Genomic DNA, 16,924 nt, shown 5'->3' with positions numbered 1-16,924 from the left:
TGGCGAGCGCATCGTCTCGGGCTCCTCCGACGCACACTCAAAATCTGGGACGTGAACACAAGGCAGTCCATCGGCGAATCCACCGTCGACTCCGAGGTGAACTCTGTCGCCTTCTCACCCGACGGCAAGCACATCGTCTCCGGATCGGATGATGGAAAGGTCCGCATTTGGGACGCGGAGACGCACAGGACGATCCGAGAGCCGCCGGAAGGTCACGGTTACCCGGTTTTGGCAGTGGCATACTCACCCGATGGCAAACGCATCGTCTCGGGTTTGCTCGACGACTCAATCCGAGTCTGGGACGCGCAGACGGGAGAGACGGTTTTGGGTCCCTTGCGAGGGCACACCGATCCGGTTTACTCTGTAGCATTCTCGCCGGATGCCATCGGGAGGCGCATCGTCTCTGGCTCGGATGATGGTACGATCCGGATATGGGATGCGCAGACGAGAAGGACTGTGGTGGGGCCGTGGCAGGCGCATGGAGGATGGTCGGTTGTCCGGTCTGTCGCGTTCATGCCCGATGGCAAATGTGTCGTCTCTGGCGGCGACGACAACCTTGTGAAGGTGTGGGATGTAGAAGCGATGGAGGCTAATGCTTGAGTACGCACCCGCTCTGCTGCATGTGGAGGTGGCTGACGTGACGTGGTGTCATAGAGCACAATGATTTTCGTGATATACATGTATCGCGAGCAGTTGTCTACGGTGTTTACATCACAGCTGGATGTGTGGCCTACGATGCCAATAAGCTGCACGCATTGGGCTGATTGAGCGAGGGTGGAGTGGCGATAATGGCAAGCTTTGTCGTACCCTGCCAGCGATATGTGGAGGGTGTTATTCAATGTTCGAACATGTGCCCGGTATTGACGAATCTTTCATGTACTCGACGCAGGGTGTCGTCGTGATCTATCACTCGGAGACGTAGGATGCGTAACAGAGACGTGTACGCCGAGCAACCCGTAGACGAACAACTGAGAACATCCTGCATAGCAGATTAGCCTGGTCTACAGAGATCGTCCGGTGGACGATGCGTACCTATATAAGGACCCGGATCAGGGTTGTTTTCTACCACATGTATGGCCATCCAACGGCCAGTTGCATACCGATGCATCGGTAGAGATTCGCTTTGAACGAGGTTCCGTTGATTACAGCTTAATATTGTCCAGGGCGAGAGGTTAACCCGCGACGGTGACTATGTGATTGAACGAGGGACAACAGAAGTTGTGAGCAAAATACGCAGGGTGGTCCATAGGCGAAGAGAGCACACAGTCCAAACGACGGCACACATCACGACCGTCGATCAGATGAGCGATGTTCATTTAGCGTTGGGAGATAATCGATAGACCGTGAACTTGCATCGGCCGAGGTGCATGACCACTAATCAAGCGCCCTACCTCAAGGAGAACGGATGGCAGCGCAAGGTATGCCCTATGACTGTTGTCGCAGCGTAGAACGAGGAAGATGAGTGTGCCAGATCCCGGGACATAGTGGAGGAAGAGGCGAGGGTAGCGGGAAGGTACGACTCAGTGCGTACTCTGTGGAACGCGAGGTGCTGATGCAGAGTCCGTCGCCTTTCTCCGGCTTTCCTGGCGCTGGGCCTGAAGCTTGTAGGGGAAAACGCAAAATGTGCAAAAAGCGGAGGTTCGGGATTTCGTAGGTTGAAATGCGCCGGAGCATTGTCGCCGAGGAGTGCCTGCAGCCCACGATGAGCAAGCCGACCGGGCGTAGAGAGGATGAAGCCCATAAGGAACGTGCTTACTTTGGTCTATATCGAGCTTGTGTGTCGCACTCCCGTGTTCATAGGACCAACGAGAGCACGTATGACGCTCGAGAGTGAAGTTTAGATCGAGCAAAAGGCAGATGTAGTGTCATAACCAACTCCAAGTGTTCTGGTGTTCGCAAGAGTCGTAGCATTGAGGGCGGGAAGGCCAGTTGACCGGCGACTCCAGGCAAGTTCGACACCAAGTGTGACGTTCTGCGACAGAGCACCCTCTACGTCAAGATATCTTTTGAGAGGGAAACAGCTAACGATGGGAGCACCTAGACTGCTCAAGACGGAAGATGCGAGTTACACCAGCCGGAGGTCCGAGATTGACGTCACCCGCCGCGGCGTCTGGAGAGCTCGACGAGCGGTCTTTGTTCCCGACCTGCCGATGCTTGCCGTGACTGTTCACGCAACTCCCGCTCTCGGTCGCTGGATGGCCATGGATAGATCCTGTTGTCCTCGTCTCGGACTTTCCGTCGATGAACCTCCCTTCCCCTCCCCTTCAAACGCCAGCTCTTAAGTAACGTCAACGCCAACCGTCTCGATCTGACTTCTCCTGCACGGTGTCCCGCGCCCCATTCATCCGCAGGGCTCCTGGGCTTGCTGGCGACCCTCCTGAAGAATAACGCTCAGTGCTTACTACAATACCAGGGATTTCCTCCGATCTCCAAAGGTCGCGGCTTTTGATCTCGTCCGGCTTCCCTCGTCGCTTATTTGGCCCCTTTAGCAGCTGTAACGAACATGCGTATGTAGTATGCACATCAAATCGGGCCTTTCCCCGCTCCAACAAGCCATGGATCCACACAACTCGAAGCGCTGGACATTGTCCAGGCGATTGTCACGCTCGTATTCCGGCAGGTCAACGCTCTCGACGCTGCTAGGGCAGCTGCTGCGGGTCCAACTCCCGGCACCCGTTCTCCGCCAGCAAATGTCGCCATCAGGGTGCGCATTCAAACCTCGTACACTGCGCCGACTCCATCCCGCTCGTGCAAGCGGCTGTGCGCACACACTCCATCACGACGGGCGCGTCAGCAGCAAGCAATGAAAAAAGGGTGGAGACACGATGTTCACGTCTCGTAAGCTCCGCGTATCCGATGGGCACACACATCCTGGACGAACGGTCGGCATACCCAGCTTCCGATCCGACCGCATCCCCTTCAGAGCACATCAGGATGCCAGCAGTTCGCCCCTTCTTCCTCAAGCTGCCTCCTTAGCGTGAGACGGCAACACCATATCGCAGTAATTGCTTCAACTCCATTTCCGTCCACGTCTCTGCTTCATTCAGGGTAGCAGGCGTCCAATCCCTCCACATAAATGCTACCTTGCTCGAGCATTGGACCATCCAATGCGCTCTGCATTACCGGGCACTGCGCGTGTTCACTGGCCGCGTACCCGAGGCCCAAAATTACACTTCATTCGTCTCCCGGTTGGCCGCGCAACACACGGCTTTGACGCGGCCACGTTCGACGGCGGCGAACGGACACAGGGGTTGCGCCCCCGAGACGCAGAGCCGGATAAATCGCAGACGAATCTCGGTGTTAGAAGAGGTTCTACGCTTTGGTGTCTTCGAGGTTTCCACAGTCTGCATGCAGAAGATGGCTGTCGCGTTCGGCATTCTACCCACGTCCGCGTACCAAGGTACGTCCTTGCGTGCATAACTGCGTCTTCTTTCCACTGGCTGACGAGTCACGAATTTCCAGGCCTTGCCGATAGAAGCGACATCGCGCTGGGTCCGTATATGCGCCGAGGTGACCGATTTCAACGATGCTTCTGCCGGCCTCGCCTGCTCTGCTCCGGTGCGCTGAGCATCGCAGCATCGAGAGCGGGAAGGCTAGTTGGTCGATAATTCGAGGCAAGTTCGAGGTCCCAAAGCCTTCATGACTCTAGTGTCGAACGTCTTGTACAGTTTCAGATTCCAATGCATCCCTTGCACGCAAGGCATTCGAAGGCTCTCGGGAAGATGGCTGATCGCTACAAGGTGGAGTGGCCTCGACAGGTGGGGTTTATCCCGGCGTGTTGACCCGTGTCCTTCGTCGCTGAATCTGGTCGTTTTCACAGCTTCAGCGCACGGCTCTACACCATACCTCGCCCTCCGACTTGGTTTCATCGTCAAGCTCCACCTCACGAACGAGCTCGCATAACCGTTGCAACGCCTCCTTCCCTGTCTCCGAATCGCCCGCATTTTTCACCTCAACCCGACTATGGCACGCAGCCACGTTTGGTGACGCCCCAGTACCACCAGTCCGGCCAAAGCTTCGTTTGGGGAAGCGAAGATCGGACACGGATGCCTGGGTTACGTACCGAATGGCGGAAATGAAGGGGTCACTGTGTCCGCTTGAGAGCATATGAGAGGGCTTACGTGCAACGGCGTCGTCTGCCATGGGTGCTTCAATGTTACCACAAGCCTCATGTGCAGGCTTCGATCGTGGTCTATCACCAAAGGCGACAAGTCGGCCGGCGGTAGATGAGAGAGGTCGCGTTCTGCATTGCATCCAGCGAGATCCGCCCTTTCGCGCCTATACGATCCCGTTCTCTTCAAATCACTCAAAAGACGCCGTTTCCAGGCTTCTCGAGAGAGGCAACGTTGTACCGGGTCACCAGCCCGGTGGTGCGGCTCGTGGACCACCGACGGGATACTATCAATGCCAACTACCTCCAGACGCAGCTCCACATCCTCGCCATTCCCCGAGGATGAACCACCAAAGCGATTCAAAAGCACACGCTGGGCGCGATATGTGCCAGCATATACCACATCGTGTCATTTTATGTATCGCCGGTTCATCGACGCAAACTGTCTGGTCCGCTTCAGGCCATACCCATCAAGCCTCTCCAAACCAGCATTCCCACTGTGACCTGCGACATGGCATCGTAACATTCACTCGAGTGCCCTCGCTCCGCAATCATCCCGCGCTCTCGTCATGCGCCTCGCTACCGACCGTCGGCGTCTAGATGACCTTCTCCGCCGCGATCGAGGCGCCATCGACGGAAATGACCACCCTCATCCTGCAAGAGCAGATGGCGAATATCTCAGGCCTATTCTCGCCACCTCAACGAAGTCCCAATACGTACGCCGCCATCCCGCTCCTCCAGAGCGCGACCGAGTTCTCGCGCATGCTGCTACACGGTCGAGGTCGCGAGGGCACGAGGGTTCGGGCACCATAGACTTGGTCCAAATAATCTAAATAAATGATGAAAGCCTGTTCGGTGATCATGCGCGCCATAGTGATGATGCAGCATTGTCATTGAGAGGATGGGATTGCCGTCGGGGCACTCGTGTCATGCAGAAGCGACTCTTACTCGTGGGCTCGTCAAAGTCTCCTCGCAGTTCAATGCAACGCGCGAGCCTGGGAGCGCAACTTGTGCAGCTATCGCACGATCCAAAACCTTCTCTTGTTTGCCTCCGGTTTTGTCCAATCGAGCGTCATCCATACATACGGTTTCACCGGCCACACGTCCCCTCTGCATCGGCTCTCTGTCGATCAGCCCCTGATGGACAACACACAAGATACTCCGGAGCACCTAACCTCAATTCTGCAGAAATGCATAGATGCCCTCGACGAGGTGAGGAGCTACGAGCTGTGTGTCTGCACCCCTGCCCTCCTTATCGTGATACCTGCAGCTGCTTGACTCCGTGCCTCGGACCGATCCAGCCTATCGAAGGGGGTTGCGCGCGCTAACGTCTGTGTGCGGAAAGAGCGGAATCATACCGACATCCTGTTGTTTATCGGATGTTGTCAAACCCGACGATGAATACCCGCATGCGTCCGGTGGCTTCGCAGATGTCTGGCGGGGCACCCATGACGGGGTGCCTGTCGCGCTAAAGTTCATTCGATTGCATACTGGGAACCGCGAAGGATTCCGCAAGGTCCGTACACACCAATCCTCCGCCGAGTAATCGGCGCCTTGACCGACGCGCGACTGTATCAGATGCTCAGTCAGGAAGTCGTCATCTGGAGGCGGCTTTTACATTGCAATATCGTTCCGTTCCTCGGGGTGGTCGATCGGCGTCGACCATGCATCGTCTCGGAATGGATGGAGTACGAAGATGTGATGTCTTACCTCAAACGCTTTCCACAAGCAAATCGGACACAGCTCGTCTGGACCAACCCATCGAGGTGCTGCGACAAAGCTCACGAGTTTTCCTGTAGATCACCGACATTGCCCGCGGGTTGAAGTACATGCATGACAGTGAAGTTGTACACGGTGATATGAAGCCCGTGAGTCGCCTTCGCCAGGATCCGTCTACGCAACGACTGACAAAGTCGCCAGCGCAACGTTCTTGTGGACAGTGCCCATCGCGCACGATTGAGCGATTTCGGTCTAGCCGTGACGGCCTTTGCGACGCAGTCACTCGCCGTATCGTCCAGTGCTTCCTCTAGCGCAGGCACCATGCGGTATCTGGCCCCGGAACTTACAGATGAACGAGGAGAGGGCAAGGGATTGACCAAGGAGGCTGACGTGTATGGGTTTGGGATGACTTCATGGGAGGCATAACTATTCACTTGCGATGAACATGAGACATAGGATTAACACGGCTTGTAGATTTTCGATGGCGGGATTCCCTTCAGCAACATAAGGGTTGACCACGCAGTCTTGCTGAAGGTTCAGCGAGGTGGACGACCATCCCGTCCGGAAATAGGACCAGTGGATTCTGTTTGGGCCTTGATCGAGGCATGTTGGCACGATGATCCCTCAGCACGACCTTCTGCAACTCACATTCTGACGCAACTTGAGGGTCTGTATGATTGATTGCTGACTGTTTCGTTTGTGCTTATCACTACTGTATCTCCAGTCTCAATACGCGTGGAGCCACAGCTGGCATTACCGGCGAAGTTGCATGGCCATACCGGCTCGGTGTACTCTATCGCGGTCTCCGCTGATGGTTCAAGGATTGCCTCAGGTTCCGCGGACCAGACAATACGGATCTGGAGCTCATATACAGGCGAAACCACAGTCGGGCCACTCGTCGGCCACACGGATCAGATAAACTCCATTGCATTCTCCCCCCATGGAAGACTTCTAGCCTCGGGCTCGGACGACCATTCCGTTCGGATATGGGACATGGAGACGGGGCTGCAAGTAGGGCTGCCGTTGCTCGGACACCTGAATTCGGTGCGGTCCGTGGCGTTCTCCCACAACGACGAGCGAATAGTGTCGGGCTCCCTTGACGGCACAGTCAGAGGTTGGAACGTGATTACAGGACAGTCCATCAGCAAATGCTCCATCGGCTGCGGGGTACTCTCCGTCGCGTTCGCCCCCGACGGCAAGTACATCATCTCTGGATCGGGGGATAGGAAGGTCCGCATACTAGACGCGGAGACGCTCGGGATCGTCCGAGAGCCGCTGGAAGGTCACGATAGCTGGGTATGGGCAGTTGCATACTCACCCGATGGCAAACGCATCGTCTCGGGTTCAGGCGACCAAACCATTCGAGTCTGGGACGCGGAGACGGGTGAGACGGTTTTGGGGCCCTTGAGAGGGCACGCCGCTACGGTGTACTCTGTAGCATTCTCGCCGGATGCCACCGGGAGCCGCATCGTCTCTGGCTCGCAGGATGGTACTATCCGGATATGGGATGCGCATACGGGAACGACCGTGGTAGGGCCGTGGAGGACGCATGGAGGACATTGGCGGGTCTGCTCCGTCGCATTCATGCCCGATGGCAAACGTGTAGTCTCAGGAAAGGATGACGAGGTCAAGGTGTGGGATGTAGAGGCAATTAAGGCTGGTATCTGAGTACGCATCGCTCTACTTCATGATGAACGTGGCTGACGTGACTGTGAATCATAGATCAAAATGCTCGTTACATAGGGATATTGCTATTGCCGACTTTCATCTGCGGTCCGGTTCTATAGGGCGAACCGTAGTATATGAGGCCGATGAACTGCGGCATCTTTGAACTGATTCGGTGATGTTGGAGTACTCGGGGCAATGATAGGCGCCGACGCATGACCCATCAGCTTTGTCCAGCCTTTCCAGTTGATCCTGCTGGGACCTCGCAAATGTACAGGCAGGGGGGCTCGGGTGCACCAGAGCACCGTCGATCAGGATTGCGTATAAACCACGTTAAGCACATAAGAACTGGGCTTACCTGGATCTCATAAGTATGAAGCGAGGGCTTTCGTGTGTAGTGGTGGTCGGCCGAGTATATCGTCGCATGCGTTGGCGCACTGAGGAACTCAGTGCCACGTCAACAATTTGTAGGAGCCCTCGGGGTTTGCCCTTGCGTCTACCGGGTCACGGTCAGCCGGTACCCCCACTTCAACTTCAAGAGACCCAGATGGCGCCCAGCGCTCAGCGGATGACATCGATGATGTGCCGCCTTCTCTGGCCCCTGCTCCTGACCTGATTTTGCCTGGGTCACCGCCTCGTCTCTTCGCTCCAGCTCTTGCGTCTTCTCCTTTAGAAGTCCCGAATTATATAGCAGGGGAAGCTGCAGTCTGAGGAACCGTGACGCATTGGCTGTGGGTCTCCGTGGGGGTACCGGTGCGATCATCGTTACTCTCTTGTCGTCTGACCCTCGCATCTGATACCGACTTCCCGGGGGTAGCTCCAGGCGTCCGCCGTTTCCACGCACATCCTAGCGTCATATGGTCGCCAGCGTAAACCATAACATGACAGAAAACGTCAAGATGCTCAGCTCTTCTAGCCGGACTACCTCCTCAGCTGACAAGGGCCGCGCTTCTTCCAGCTCGCACACATAGCCTCTATACCCTTGTTCATACTTCCCTCGGGCTTGTCATGCAGAACAGATGCATGGCTTTGCCGTGTCCCTACTGCTATCGCGTCGTCTCGTGCTCAATCACATGTCGATAACCCATTCCAGTCAATCTCGGTGGCCTCGTACATTTCAAACCGTGGAATACAGCTCGCATATCCCCTTGCTTCGTCCTAGTAGTTCTGTTATGCAGCAGCATAGATTCTCCGCCGGGGACGCGCTAGAGTCTGCACCGATTCCTTTCGTCATCGACCTCAAGCATCGGGAGACGAGCTTGTCCAAAACCTTCGAGCTTCGCCGTATTCCTCCTGTAGCTCAGGCATATCCTTCGCCATGGATCTCGCATCTCCATAAGCTATTTAGCCGACGGCGCCGTGGGTCTCCGGCCATCCCGACTGCGCCTCCCCCCTCCTCCATCTGCAACCGATCATCCATCGCACCTACAAGCAGACGCATTATGCAACCGGTCCTACCCGTTGAGCCCAAGTCTTCATCTCAATCGCTCAATTACCCTTCAGACGCCTCCCCTGCGCACCCCGATCAGTGCTAGGCTCTTCCCGTCTCGTCCGCGCTCTCATATCCTGCCCAGCAAATGGTCACCATGCGCTCTTGCACGTGCTCATTGTACAGACGACCTTTACCCTCCCTGTGTTCCGGTGTTGCTCAGCTCGCGTCTTTAGCACGACATGGCGAAGATAGCGCCGGGGCGGTGCGGAATGCGGAACGAAGATGATGCGGGATCGGAAGGACCTGAGATGTTAGCCCGCTAGTTGAGGGCGCTTGGGATCACGGACCGTCATGTGGCTCGGCATTGGCGGCGCCGTATGCTTGATAGCGGGAGCGTTGAGACGACCCATCTGAATCGGAAGGGAAGACAACTGCGCATTGAGTGGAGGTTAAGAAGCTGTGAACTGAGGTGCTGAGGTAGGTTGACCTCCATCCTCGAAATGTTCCACTACGCATTCTGATGTGAGTTTCGCCATACAAGCGGGGACTGGTGCTGAGCGTGCGGCTATCGTGAACATACAAAGGAGGCGACGTGGATTGGACCAGGGCCTACCGATAAAGGCTCGCAAATGGTTTACGTCGAGAAGCTATCGCGCGCTCTCTACCAGCGAATGTCACACGATTTTAGAGACAATGGTATGTCGCTTGCAATCTAAATCAAGTTATATCTGGCATATCTCAAGACGCACGAAGAACGATAAGGAAATGGCCACAACGTCCTGTCCTTGGGTTTCGCACCATTCGCATGGCAGAGACATCTCGGAATGCTACGCTGGGAATCCTATCAATCGCAAGCAAGGGCAAGAGTTCTTGGGGAAATGCTCGAGGACGAGGGCTAGTGGTTCTGCATTAACGGTGCGTATCCTCAAATACTGCACTCCGTCATCACCAATCGATCAACTCACTGCCATACAGCATTCATGTTCAGCCGTGATCACATTCAAGATCGATCTGACGAGAACATCGGACGCCTTCAAACGTTGCGCCTGGCGCAACTTCGAGCCGCAGTGAGAGGAGGACGAGATGGAAGCGATTTACTGCTTAGCGAAGCTACTGGGGAAGGGGACAATCCGATAAAAACTCGAGATCCCGAAGGTTAAATTCGAAGTGCGAGATGGTTTTCGACACGCTGCAGGGCAGTCGCTCGCGCAGGGCCTGGGACAAGGTTCGCGACCAAGGAGCTTGCCGCAGGCGGCCCGGGATTGGAGGTCGACATAGTAGCCCGGAGATGAAAACGCCAGGTGGGAACGGAGAAGGAGAGGGAATAGAGAGCGGAGGAAGAGAGATGAGGAGTTGGTGCGGCAGGTGTTCTCCGATGTGACCGTTACGGGGTCATTAATTGCGCCTGTTGTCGGCTCTTAGCCCTCAAATCTGGCGATAGCGTCGCTTCCCGCACTGCAGGCGCATGTGTGGTAGCCCACCGCCAAAAGCGAGGCAGACGGTTAGGGACCGGACGTGCACATTCTTACCCCCGTTTCCGCCAACGAGCTCATATCGGGCAAACTGCTGGATCAGCACGCCGCGAAGAACATGCACACGAACAAGTCGCTCTGGATCAAGATCGGGAAGAGCGAGGTGACCAAGGTCCAATGACAAGGCACTACTTCGCTCGTCGTACAACCATACATTTTGTGAAGCACTGCTGCTGCGGGCCCACTTGAATCACTTGGGTCTCTGGTGGTCGCTCGACGTGGGCGACCCTGCAACACGTGTAGTGTTCTGTGCAACCGCAAGGCTCGTACCAAGTGCCCCGTTTTGGTGATCCGATTGCCGCCGGTGAGTCTTGGTGCTTATCAGCCGTAACAAGGTTTAATAGGCTACATCGCATGTCTCCTGTACCTCCACTCTGGAATGTTCTTGGCCGCATTTGACCCGAAACACGGCATGTGCAGCATATGGCCTTTGGAGCTTGCCCGTACTGAATGCATCGAAGTCGTAAGTAGACATGTCCTCTCATCGATATACTTGTATGTATGAACATCCGATAGCGCCCGCCGTTTGATTCTGCCAGGCTTCAAGCACGCAGCAAACTCAACCGTGACTAAATATACGGAATTAAACCAAGACTGAACGAATTGTGCACCCTCCGCATGCCTTTTGGTGTGTTAATTCAGCAAGCACACGAGCTCAACCAGATCGATACTGATTCAACCATGATTCAGGCGCCCAGTTGATGTCTTTCGTGCGAAAGTCACCTTCGTGAGATGTATGGATCCGTTTGCGGCTATGGGTTCTAGGTATCTCTACCATGTTTGTGACACATGCAGCACGACCCAATCTTCTCGCTAGGCCCTGTCAGGGTTTAATTTCCCTTTGACGCCTGGCCGTTACCGTGTGTTATCTCCAGCTACGTATGGACTGTCGAAGTGAATAGTGCGCGGGTGACCGGAGTGATTAGCATCCTACAAATATGGCACGCTAAACCTCGGTTGATACCCACCCCTCACCTCTCACATCGCTCGATCCACTCTCTTCGGTTGAACATGTCCAATTCGTTTCTCGGCGGGCATGAATCAGTCGGAACTCAAGCAGGCGCTTCATGTCTGACATCTCCTACGCTGGAACAGAATACTGTCACATCCGCTGATAGCAAAGATTTGGCCCAGGATATCGAGGATCTACTGCCACCCTTGAGCACATCTCCCACCGGAAATCGGCCATGTCGATGTTCCAGGACGACTACCCCAGCGGGGACTACTCCAGCCGGGACTACTCCAGCCGGTGGACGAAACCTTGTGGTCTGTATTGACGGTACAGCCAATCAGTTCGGTACTATAGTCAGTAAATATCCTCTCTTCGCCGCTTACAACGCACAAACATTGCACAGACCACCAATGTTATCGAACTCTACAGCCGTCTTCATAAGGATGAAGCGCAACTCACCTACTACAACAGTGGGATTGGCACGTACGCCAAGAAAAAAACAAACCCGGTTGGGCGTTGGAAGCAAGCCGTCGGTAGTTTCATGGACATCACAGTTGCTTTGTCCGCTTTCCTCGCCTCGGTTCATTGTTGCTATCATTGATTTTGCAGTGTTGTCACCGCAGGAACTTCAAAAAGATTGTGTTGGGCGCCTACCATGGGCTTTGCGAGAATCACAAGCCGGGTGATCGGATATTTCTGTTCGGTAAGTTATTACGTGACCCAAAATATACCTACCTACCTACCTACCAAGAGAACTCGGCTTCTGACAAGCAATACTGTTTTTAACAGGTTTCTCACGGGGTGCGTACCAGGTTCGTGTGATTGCAGCGATGATCAGGCTGGTAGGTTGCTCTCATATTGATTCAGAGCTCTGATAATTCAATTCCGTGTGTTGATCAAGGTTGGCCTCCTCCACAAGGGCAATATTGAGCAGATAGCGTTGTGAGTGAATGCCATTCCACGATCATCACCGCCAAGTAACTCACTAAGAGGACATCAGCGCATATCGACTTTACACTGAAGCCACTGTCACGATCAGGCGAGATGAAACAGATGGAAAGGATAATGATGCACAGGGACCGAAGCACTCCGACGGAGAAGTCAAAACAAGTTTGCCAACGACCACGAAGCATGCGGATAATCCAGGAGATGATGACCAGGAGGACGATTACCCAGGCTCATGCGCGCGTTTTAAGAAGATCTTCTCCAAGCATAATGTCCAGGTTCACTTCGTAGGAGCCTGGTCGGTCTATGTTCACTCAAATCGTGCCGGTACACTCTGACGAGCATATGGTCACGCAGGGATACAGTATCTTCAGTCGGCTTTGTTCGAAAAAGGGCCCTTCCCAATACTACAACAGGCATGCAGCATGTTTGTGTGTTCCGTCAAGCTCTCGCGCTGGACGAACTTCGGGTCAAGTACCTTCCAGAGTATGCGAACGGTGGAGCAGGACCACTGGGCGCCGGAAAAAGCGAAGGTGATGTGAAAGAAGTCTGGTTTCCAGGCTGGCATTCCGACATGTATGTTGGCAGAAAAATCATGATCCCGTATCTTGTACTGATAATTGATTGGAAATAATTGTAGTGGGGGGCTTCACAAGGACACCAATAAACACGATTACTTTGGGCCGGCCCTGCGTTGGATGATGTACGAAGCTACGGCTGCCGGTCTTCGAATGGACGCCTTCAAAGGCACGTGGGACAAGGACACGGTGACACCATCGATGACTTGGTTCTGGCGCATAGTTGAATACTTGCCAATCACGCGTCTCTCATATATCAATCGAGAGAGCACACAATTCTGGTGAGCGCCTTCCGATAGATCACGATTGATATCCATTCAATGACCCGTTAAATATGCGTTCCCAGGACTCCCCATCGGTCAGCCCCTCGTGAGGTGCAAAAGGGGCAGAAGCTTCATGCATCAGTGTACAATAACAAGGAATACACCTCAAATGCGCTGCCTGACAACTTTCGGGAGGCCGAAGAGTATGAAATGGAGATGGATCCGTACGAAGATATCAAGCCAATGATCGAGAAATTCAAGACAAGCGAAGTCGCACCATCTCCCGAAGAGTACGATGTCCTCGTGACTAAGGGATCTACCGGTAAGCCGTATTTCATCTCAAATTTCAAGTGCTAACTATTAGCAGATGTGGGCGTCAGGGCGATGATGGACGTATCTGGGGCAGCGCAAGCTATGTTCAGAGTCCTCGAATTCATTAAGAAGACACCGGACGAGCAACGCGTTGATCGAGTCACTGCCTGTGTTATGGTACTCGGTGGATTTAGCTCGCCCCCTTCAAACGATTTGACATATTCAAGAGCTAAGCTGGAAGCTCTTTTGCCCGAAGGTTACTTCCCCAAATTTAAGACGCATCCAGAAATTGGGCCAGCCCTGAACCAGTACCTGCACGTGTTCTGCAATGGTGAGCGAAACCACGAGCCCCGAATGCAGCCACCAACATTGACGTACAAATGTATAGGATTGGTGCTAGAACCTCTTGCGGGTCATCACGACGACGTTCTTTGTGTTGCCTCCTCCTTGGACGGTTCGAGGGTCGCATCAGGTTCCCGAGACAAGACTATACAGATTTGGAACGCGAAAACAGGAGAGAAGGTTCTCAATCACGCTCTCGACGGCCATAAGAAATCGATCACAGGGATCGCATTTTCCCGTGATGGAGCGCAGTTGGCGTCATGCTCGATGGACGGCACCGTTCGGCTGTGGGATGTGAAGACCGGTCAACAGATCGCGGATCCCATGTCAGCAGGAGAATCCTACGTTTGGTGTGTGACCTTCTCGCCGGATGGACACTACGTCGCCTCAGGATCGGAGGACGGGACCGTGCGTCTTTGGGACGTATCTTCCAGAAAGGCAGTGCAGGTCGGTGTTCCCCTCGACGACCCCAAACCAGCTTACTCCGTCGCATTCTCACCTGATGGAGAGCGGATCGTGACCGGATATTTTGGCGGTGAGATCCGCATATCGCGAAAAGTACAGACAGAATGGTCGGCCACTGGGGTCGTACTGGGCGCCCACGATTTCTCCGTGTTTGCGGTTGCATGGTCGGCCGACGGCAAACATATCGTTTCAGGTTCGGCGGACAGCACGATTCGGATTTGGGATGCAGGGAAGAGCTGCGCGCTATTGGGCCCCATGCGGGGGCACACAGATAGGATTCAATCCGTGGCATTCTCGCCAAACGGAAGGCACATCGTGTCTGGCTCAGAAGATGGCACGATTCGTGTATGGGACGTTCACACTGGACGGACGGTGTTAGGGCCATTGACAGAACACAAGGGCGACGTCAACTGTGTCGCGTTTCTGAACGACAGCCTCGTCGTCTCCGGTGGGGATAGTCGGGTGATGATATGGGATGCGGAAGTGGGTCAAGTCGCTGTGCCGCACGCTTGAAGGGTGTCCCCGTGGTAAGTCATAACCATACTGCCCACATTCTAATCAATGATGTAAGGATCAACACAGTTATTTCCCTCCAACAAGACTCCGAGTCATTGCATGCTCGTCATGTCTCAGTCGACGCCCAAGTGTTCGAAGATGTGGGAACCATACTGCAACTCGGTATGGGTCGCTGTTACTGTTTTTTTAGTACAGGTTGCTACTTGATGTATCGTCTACACACAACGCAGTCAGAAAGGTGTTTCGATGGGAGAGGTCAATGAACACCAATCACGTCGACGATGTCGAGAACGGCATCAGTTATACGCATCACGACTATCCAGGTTATGCGACTCTAGCACCCCCGACCCATTTCCCTACACAACTGAGCGTATCGCTCAGATGCCTATGCGGCAGCAGAGAGGTGAACCAGCAGTCGCGTCGAGTGCCTGAGCTCGTGAAGGCTGACGATTAATGGCCGTCCTCTTCCCAGGGGAGACTCTGACGTCTGGCGGTGACGAAGAACGGCCTGACTTGCCTGATGTGCCGAAGGCGATACGAGTGGATACTTACTATCGCGCCGTATACCGGCGAATCCGTCGATTTCGGCCCGTCCTTCCGTCGCTTGCGTTGAGACGATATGGGTGGGCATTAGATGCGGTGTGTCTCTTGGTGGCAAACATGCATGCGTTGCAGTGATAAACGTCTATCGTATTTCCGTAAGAAGGTCGGGCGACGAGTAAGAGATGTATGCTGCACCTCATGGGCCGGCACTTCCCTCACGCTTGCCAATCCACGGCGAAAAAACTGTAACATGGTTCGTCCGTGCAACACTGTCTCCACACCTATGGCACGTTGCTGGAGCAAGCTAGCAGTGAGATTAATCATGGCACGAGTCCAGAGATCGGTGATTGAAACGCGCCTTGAGATCGCAGGGATGTGCCCAGCGCAGCAGACGCCGGCTTGCTCAACTTAAGGGAGACAGAACAGCAAGCAGTGTACGCAAGAGTCGTCGATCGTGTAAGAGATTCGGTTCACGGTGCCGGCCTCTGAGGTGGATGACGAACGCCTTGCGGCAAACCGCTGACAAAGATCCATCGCTACCGCGTCCGAGAGAAATCGACGGGAGATCGCGAGGTTTCCCGCTCTGAGGTCCCTATGCTCCCTCATACTCTTCAACCTTGCGAAAAACGTAGGCAGTGGCAAGCGGATCGAGCGAGTTCCCCGCGGCTGGGTAACAACGGGACAGTACAGCACGCGCGACAATATGGAGCATGGCGAAGACGCAACATCCCGAGAACGTTAGCACGGGTCAGTACGTTTGCAAATTGAACGATACTCTGACGAGACCGTGGCCAGCTGATCTCCGCGTTGCAGGAGGACCCCCGTTAATACAGTTAAAGGTTGGAATATTCGCTGACCAAAATGAGTCGTATTGTCGGCAATTTTCTGCTTCCATCGGCACGTTTTTGTCGGCAAATATTCCGACACCGGGCCTGCGGCGCCCATTTCGTCCGCCCTCTATTCCGGCATCGTGGGAATTAATGGCTATATCTGGGCTGTTCCTCTCCGGGCCCTCGATGGTTCGATCCTTTTGTCGACAAATATTCCGACCTTGGTTTGTCGCTCCGAACGGATGTCGCCAAAATTATTCCGGCCTGAGGCGCCCTCAGACCAGGCTCCTAAACCACCCGCACGTATCGTGTTCATCTCCAGCAATCCCAGAGCGCCGGGCAAGGCTGGATCATAGATGGGAAGATATTACCATAATTGTGATAGTATTATGTAAGAGTCCAAAAGCGTTAAGCGACATACCCTATTTGGAAACGTAAGGGCTGGATTGAACACGATACGGCGGCTGGCACAACTGGCAATTTCAAATTGCCTCGCCGGTCGGCACACCTCCGTAAGAATGATCCTAGGGCTCGCTTAGCAGTATCGCAAAGCTGTCCCAGGCAGCTGAATAAACCATCAGCTTCCTCCGGATCAGGCAACGAAACTCGGGCATTCCCGACACTCTCTGCAGGCTGCTGGTCCTCGGCCGAAGTCAGCACAATGCGGAACGAAGGATTGCGGTGCGTTGACGAATTGTTGATGTTGACGCTGTAACGGG

At 54.4% G+C, this 16,924-nt stretch overlaps 6 protein-coding genes across 6 annotated transcripts in view; all 6 read left to right on the top strand.

The window, feature by feature from the left end:
- The window catches only part of PUNSTDRAFT_69898 (WD40 repeat-like protein), a gene marked incomplete at both ends in the record, with an annotated part of 2,508 nt that extends 1,908 nt beyond the window's left edge, over positions 1–600 (top strand). The window contains one exon of the mRNA XM_007384618.1: positions 97–600. Within this exon, the coding sequence (XP_007384680.1) occupies positions 97–600 (504 nt within the window). The remainder of the gene's footprint in view (positions 1–96) is intronic.
- Positions 601–3,164: 2,564 nt separating this feature from the next.
- On the top strand, positions 3,165–3,909 carry PUNSTDRAFT_144189 (uncharacterized protein; the record flags this gene model as incomplete). Its single annotated transcript, XM_007384617.1, has 4 exons — positions 3,165–3,400; positions 3,463–3,614; positions 3,669–3,758; positions 3,821–3,909. Coding segments are annotated over 2 exons (249 nt in total), but the record flags the coding sequence as incomplete, so codon positions are not given.
- A 1,544-nt stretch (positions 3,910–5,453) lies between these two features.
- Positions 5,454–5,988, top strand: PUNSTDRAFT_32575 (kinase-like protein; the record flags this gene model as incomplete). Its single annotated transcript, XM_007384616.1, has 3 exons — positions 5,454–5,653; positions 5,698–5,857; positions 5,911–5,988. Coding segments are annotated over 3 exons (438 nt in total), but the record flags the coding sequence as incomplete, so codon positions are not given.
- A 607-nt stretch (positions 5,989–6,595) lies between these two features.
- Positions 6,596–7,360, top strand: PUNSTDRAFT_18961 (WD40 repeat-like protein; the record flags this gene model as incomplete). Its single annotated transcript, XM_007384615.1, has 1 exon — positions 6,596–7,360. A coding segment is annotated over one exon (765 nt), but the record flags the coding sequence as incomplete, so codon positions are not given.
- Positions 7,361–11,470: 4,110 nt separating this feature from the next.
- PUNSTDRAFT_69720 (uncharacterized protein) lies at positions 11,471–12,990 on the top strand (the record flags this gene model as incomplete). Its single annotated transcript, XM_007384614.1, has 7 exons — positions 11,471–11,764; positions 11,815–11,972; positions 12,035–12,114; positions 12,201–12,253; positions 12,313–12,353; positions 12,412–12,654; positions 12,714–12,990. 7 exons carry the CDS (start codon positions 11,471–11,473, stop codon positions 12,988–12,990), a joined length of 1,146 nt encoding a protein of 381 aa, XP_007384676.1.
- An 873-nt stretch (positions 12,991–13,863) lies between these two features.
- PUNSTDRAFT_70327 (WD40 repeat-like protein) lies at positions 13,864–14,829 on the top strand (the record flags this gene model as incomplete). The annotated part of the gene is made up of 2 exons (XM_007384613.1): positions 13,864–14,274; positions 14,416–14,829. The coding sequence occupies 2 exons, from the start codon at positions 13,864–13,866 to the stop codon at positions 14,827–14,829; spliced, it is 825 nt and encodes a 274-aa protein (XP_007384675.1).
- Positions 14,830–16,924: the final 2,095 nt, after the last annotated feature.

This window comes from Punctularia strigosozonata, assembly GCF_000264995.1.
Source record: "Punctularia strigosozonata HHB-11173 SS5 unplaced genomic scaffold PUNSTscaffold_8, whole genome shotgun sequence".
Classification (NCBI taxonomy): Eukaryota; Fungi; Basidiomycota; class Agaricomycetes; order Corticiales; family Punctulariaceae; genus Punctularia; species Punctularia strigosozonata.
Note: the sequence above shows the minus strand (reverse complement) of the source record. Positions and strands in the feature narration are given on the sequence as shown.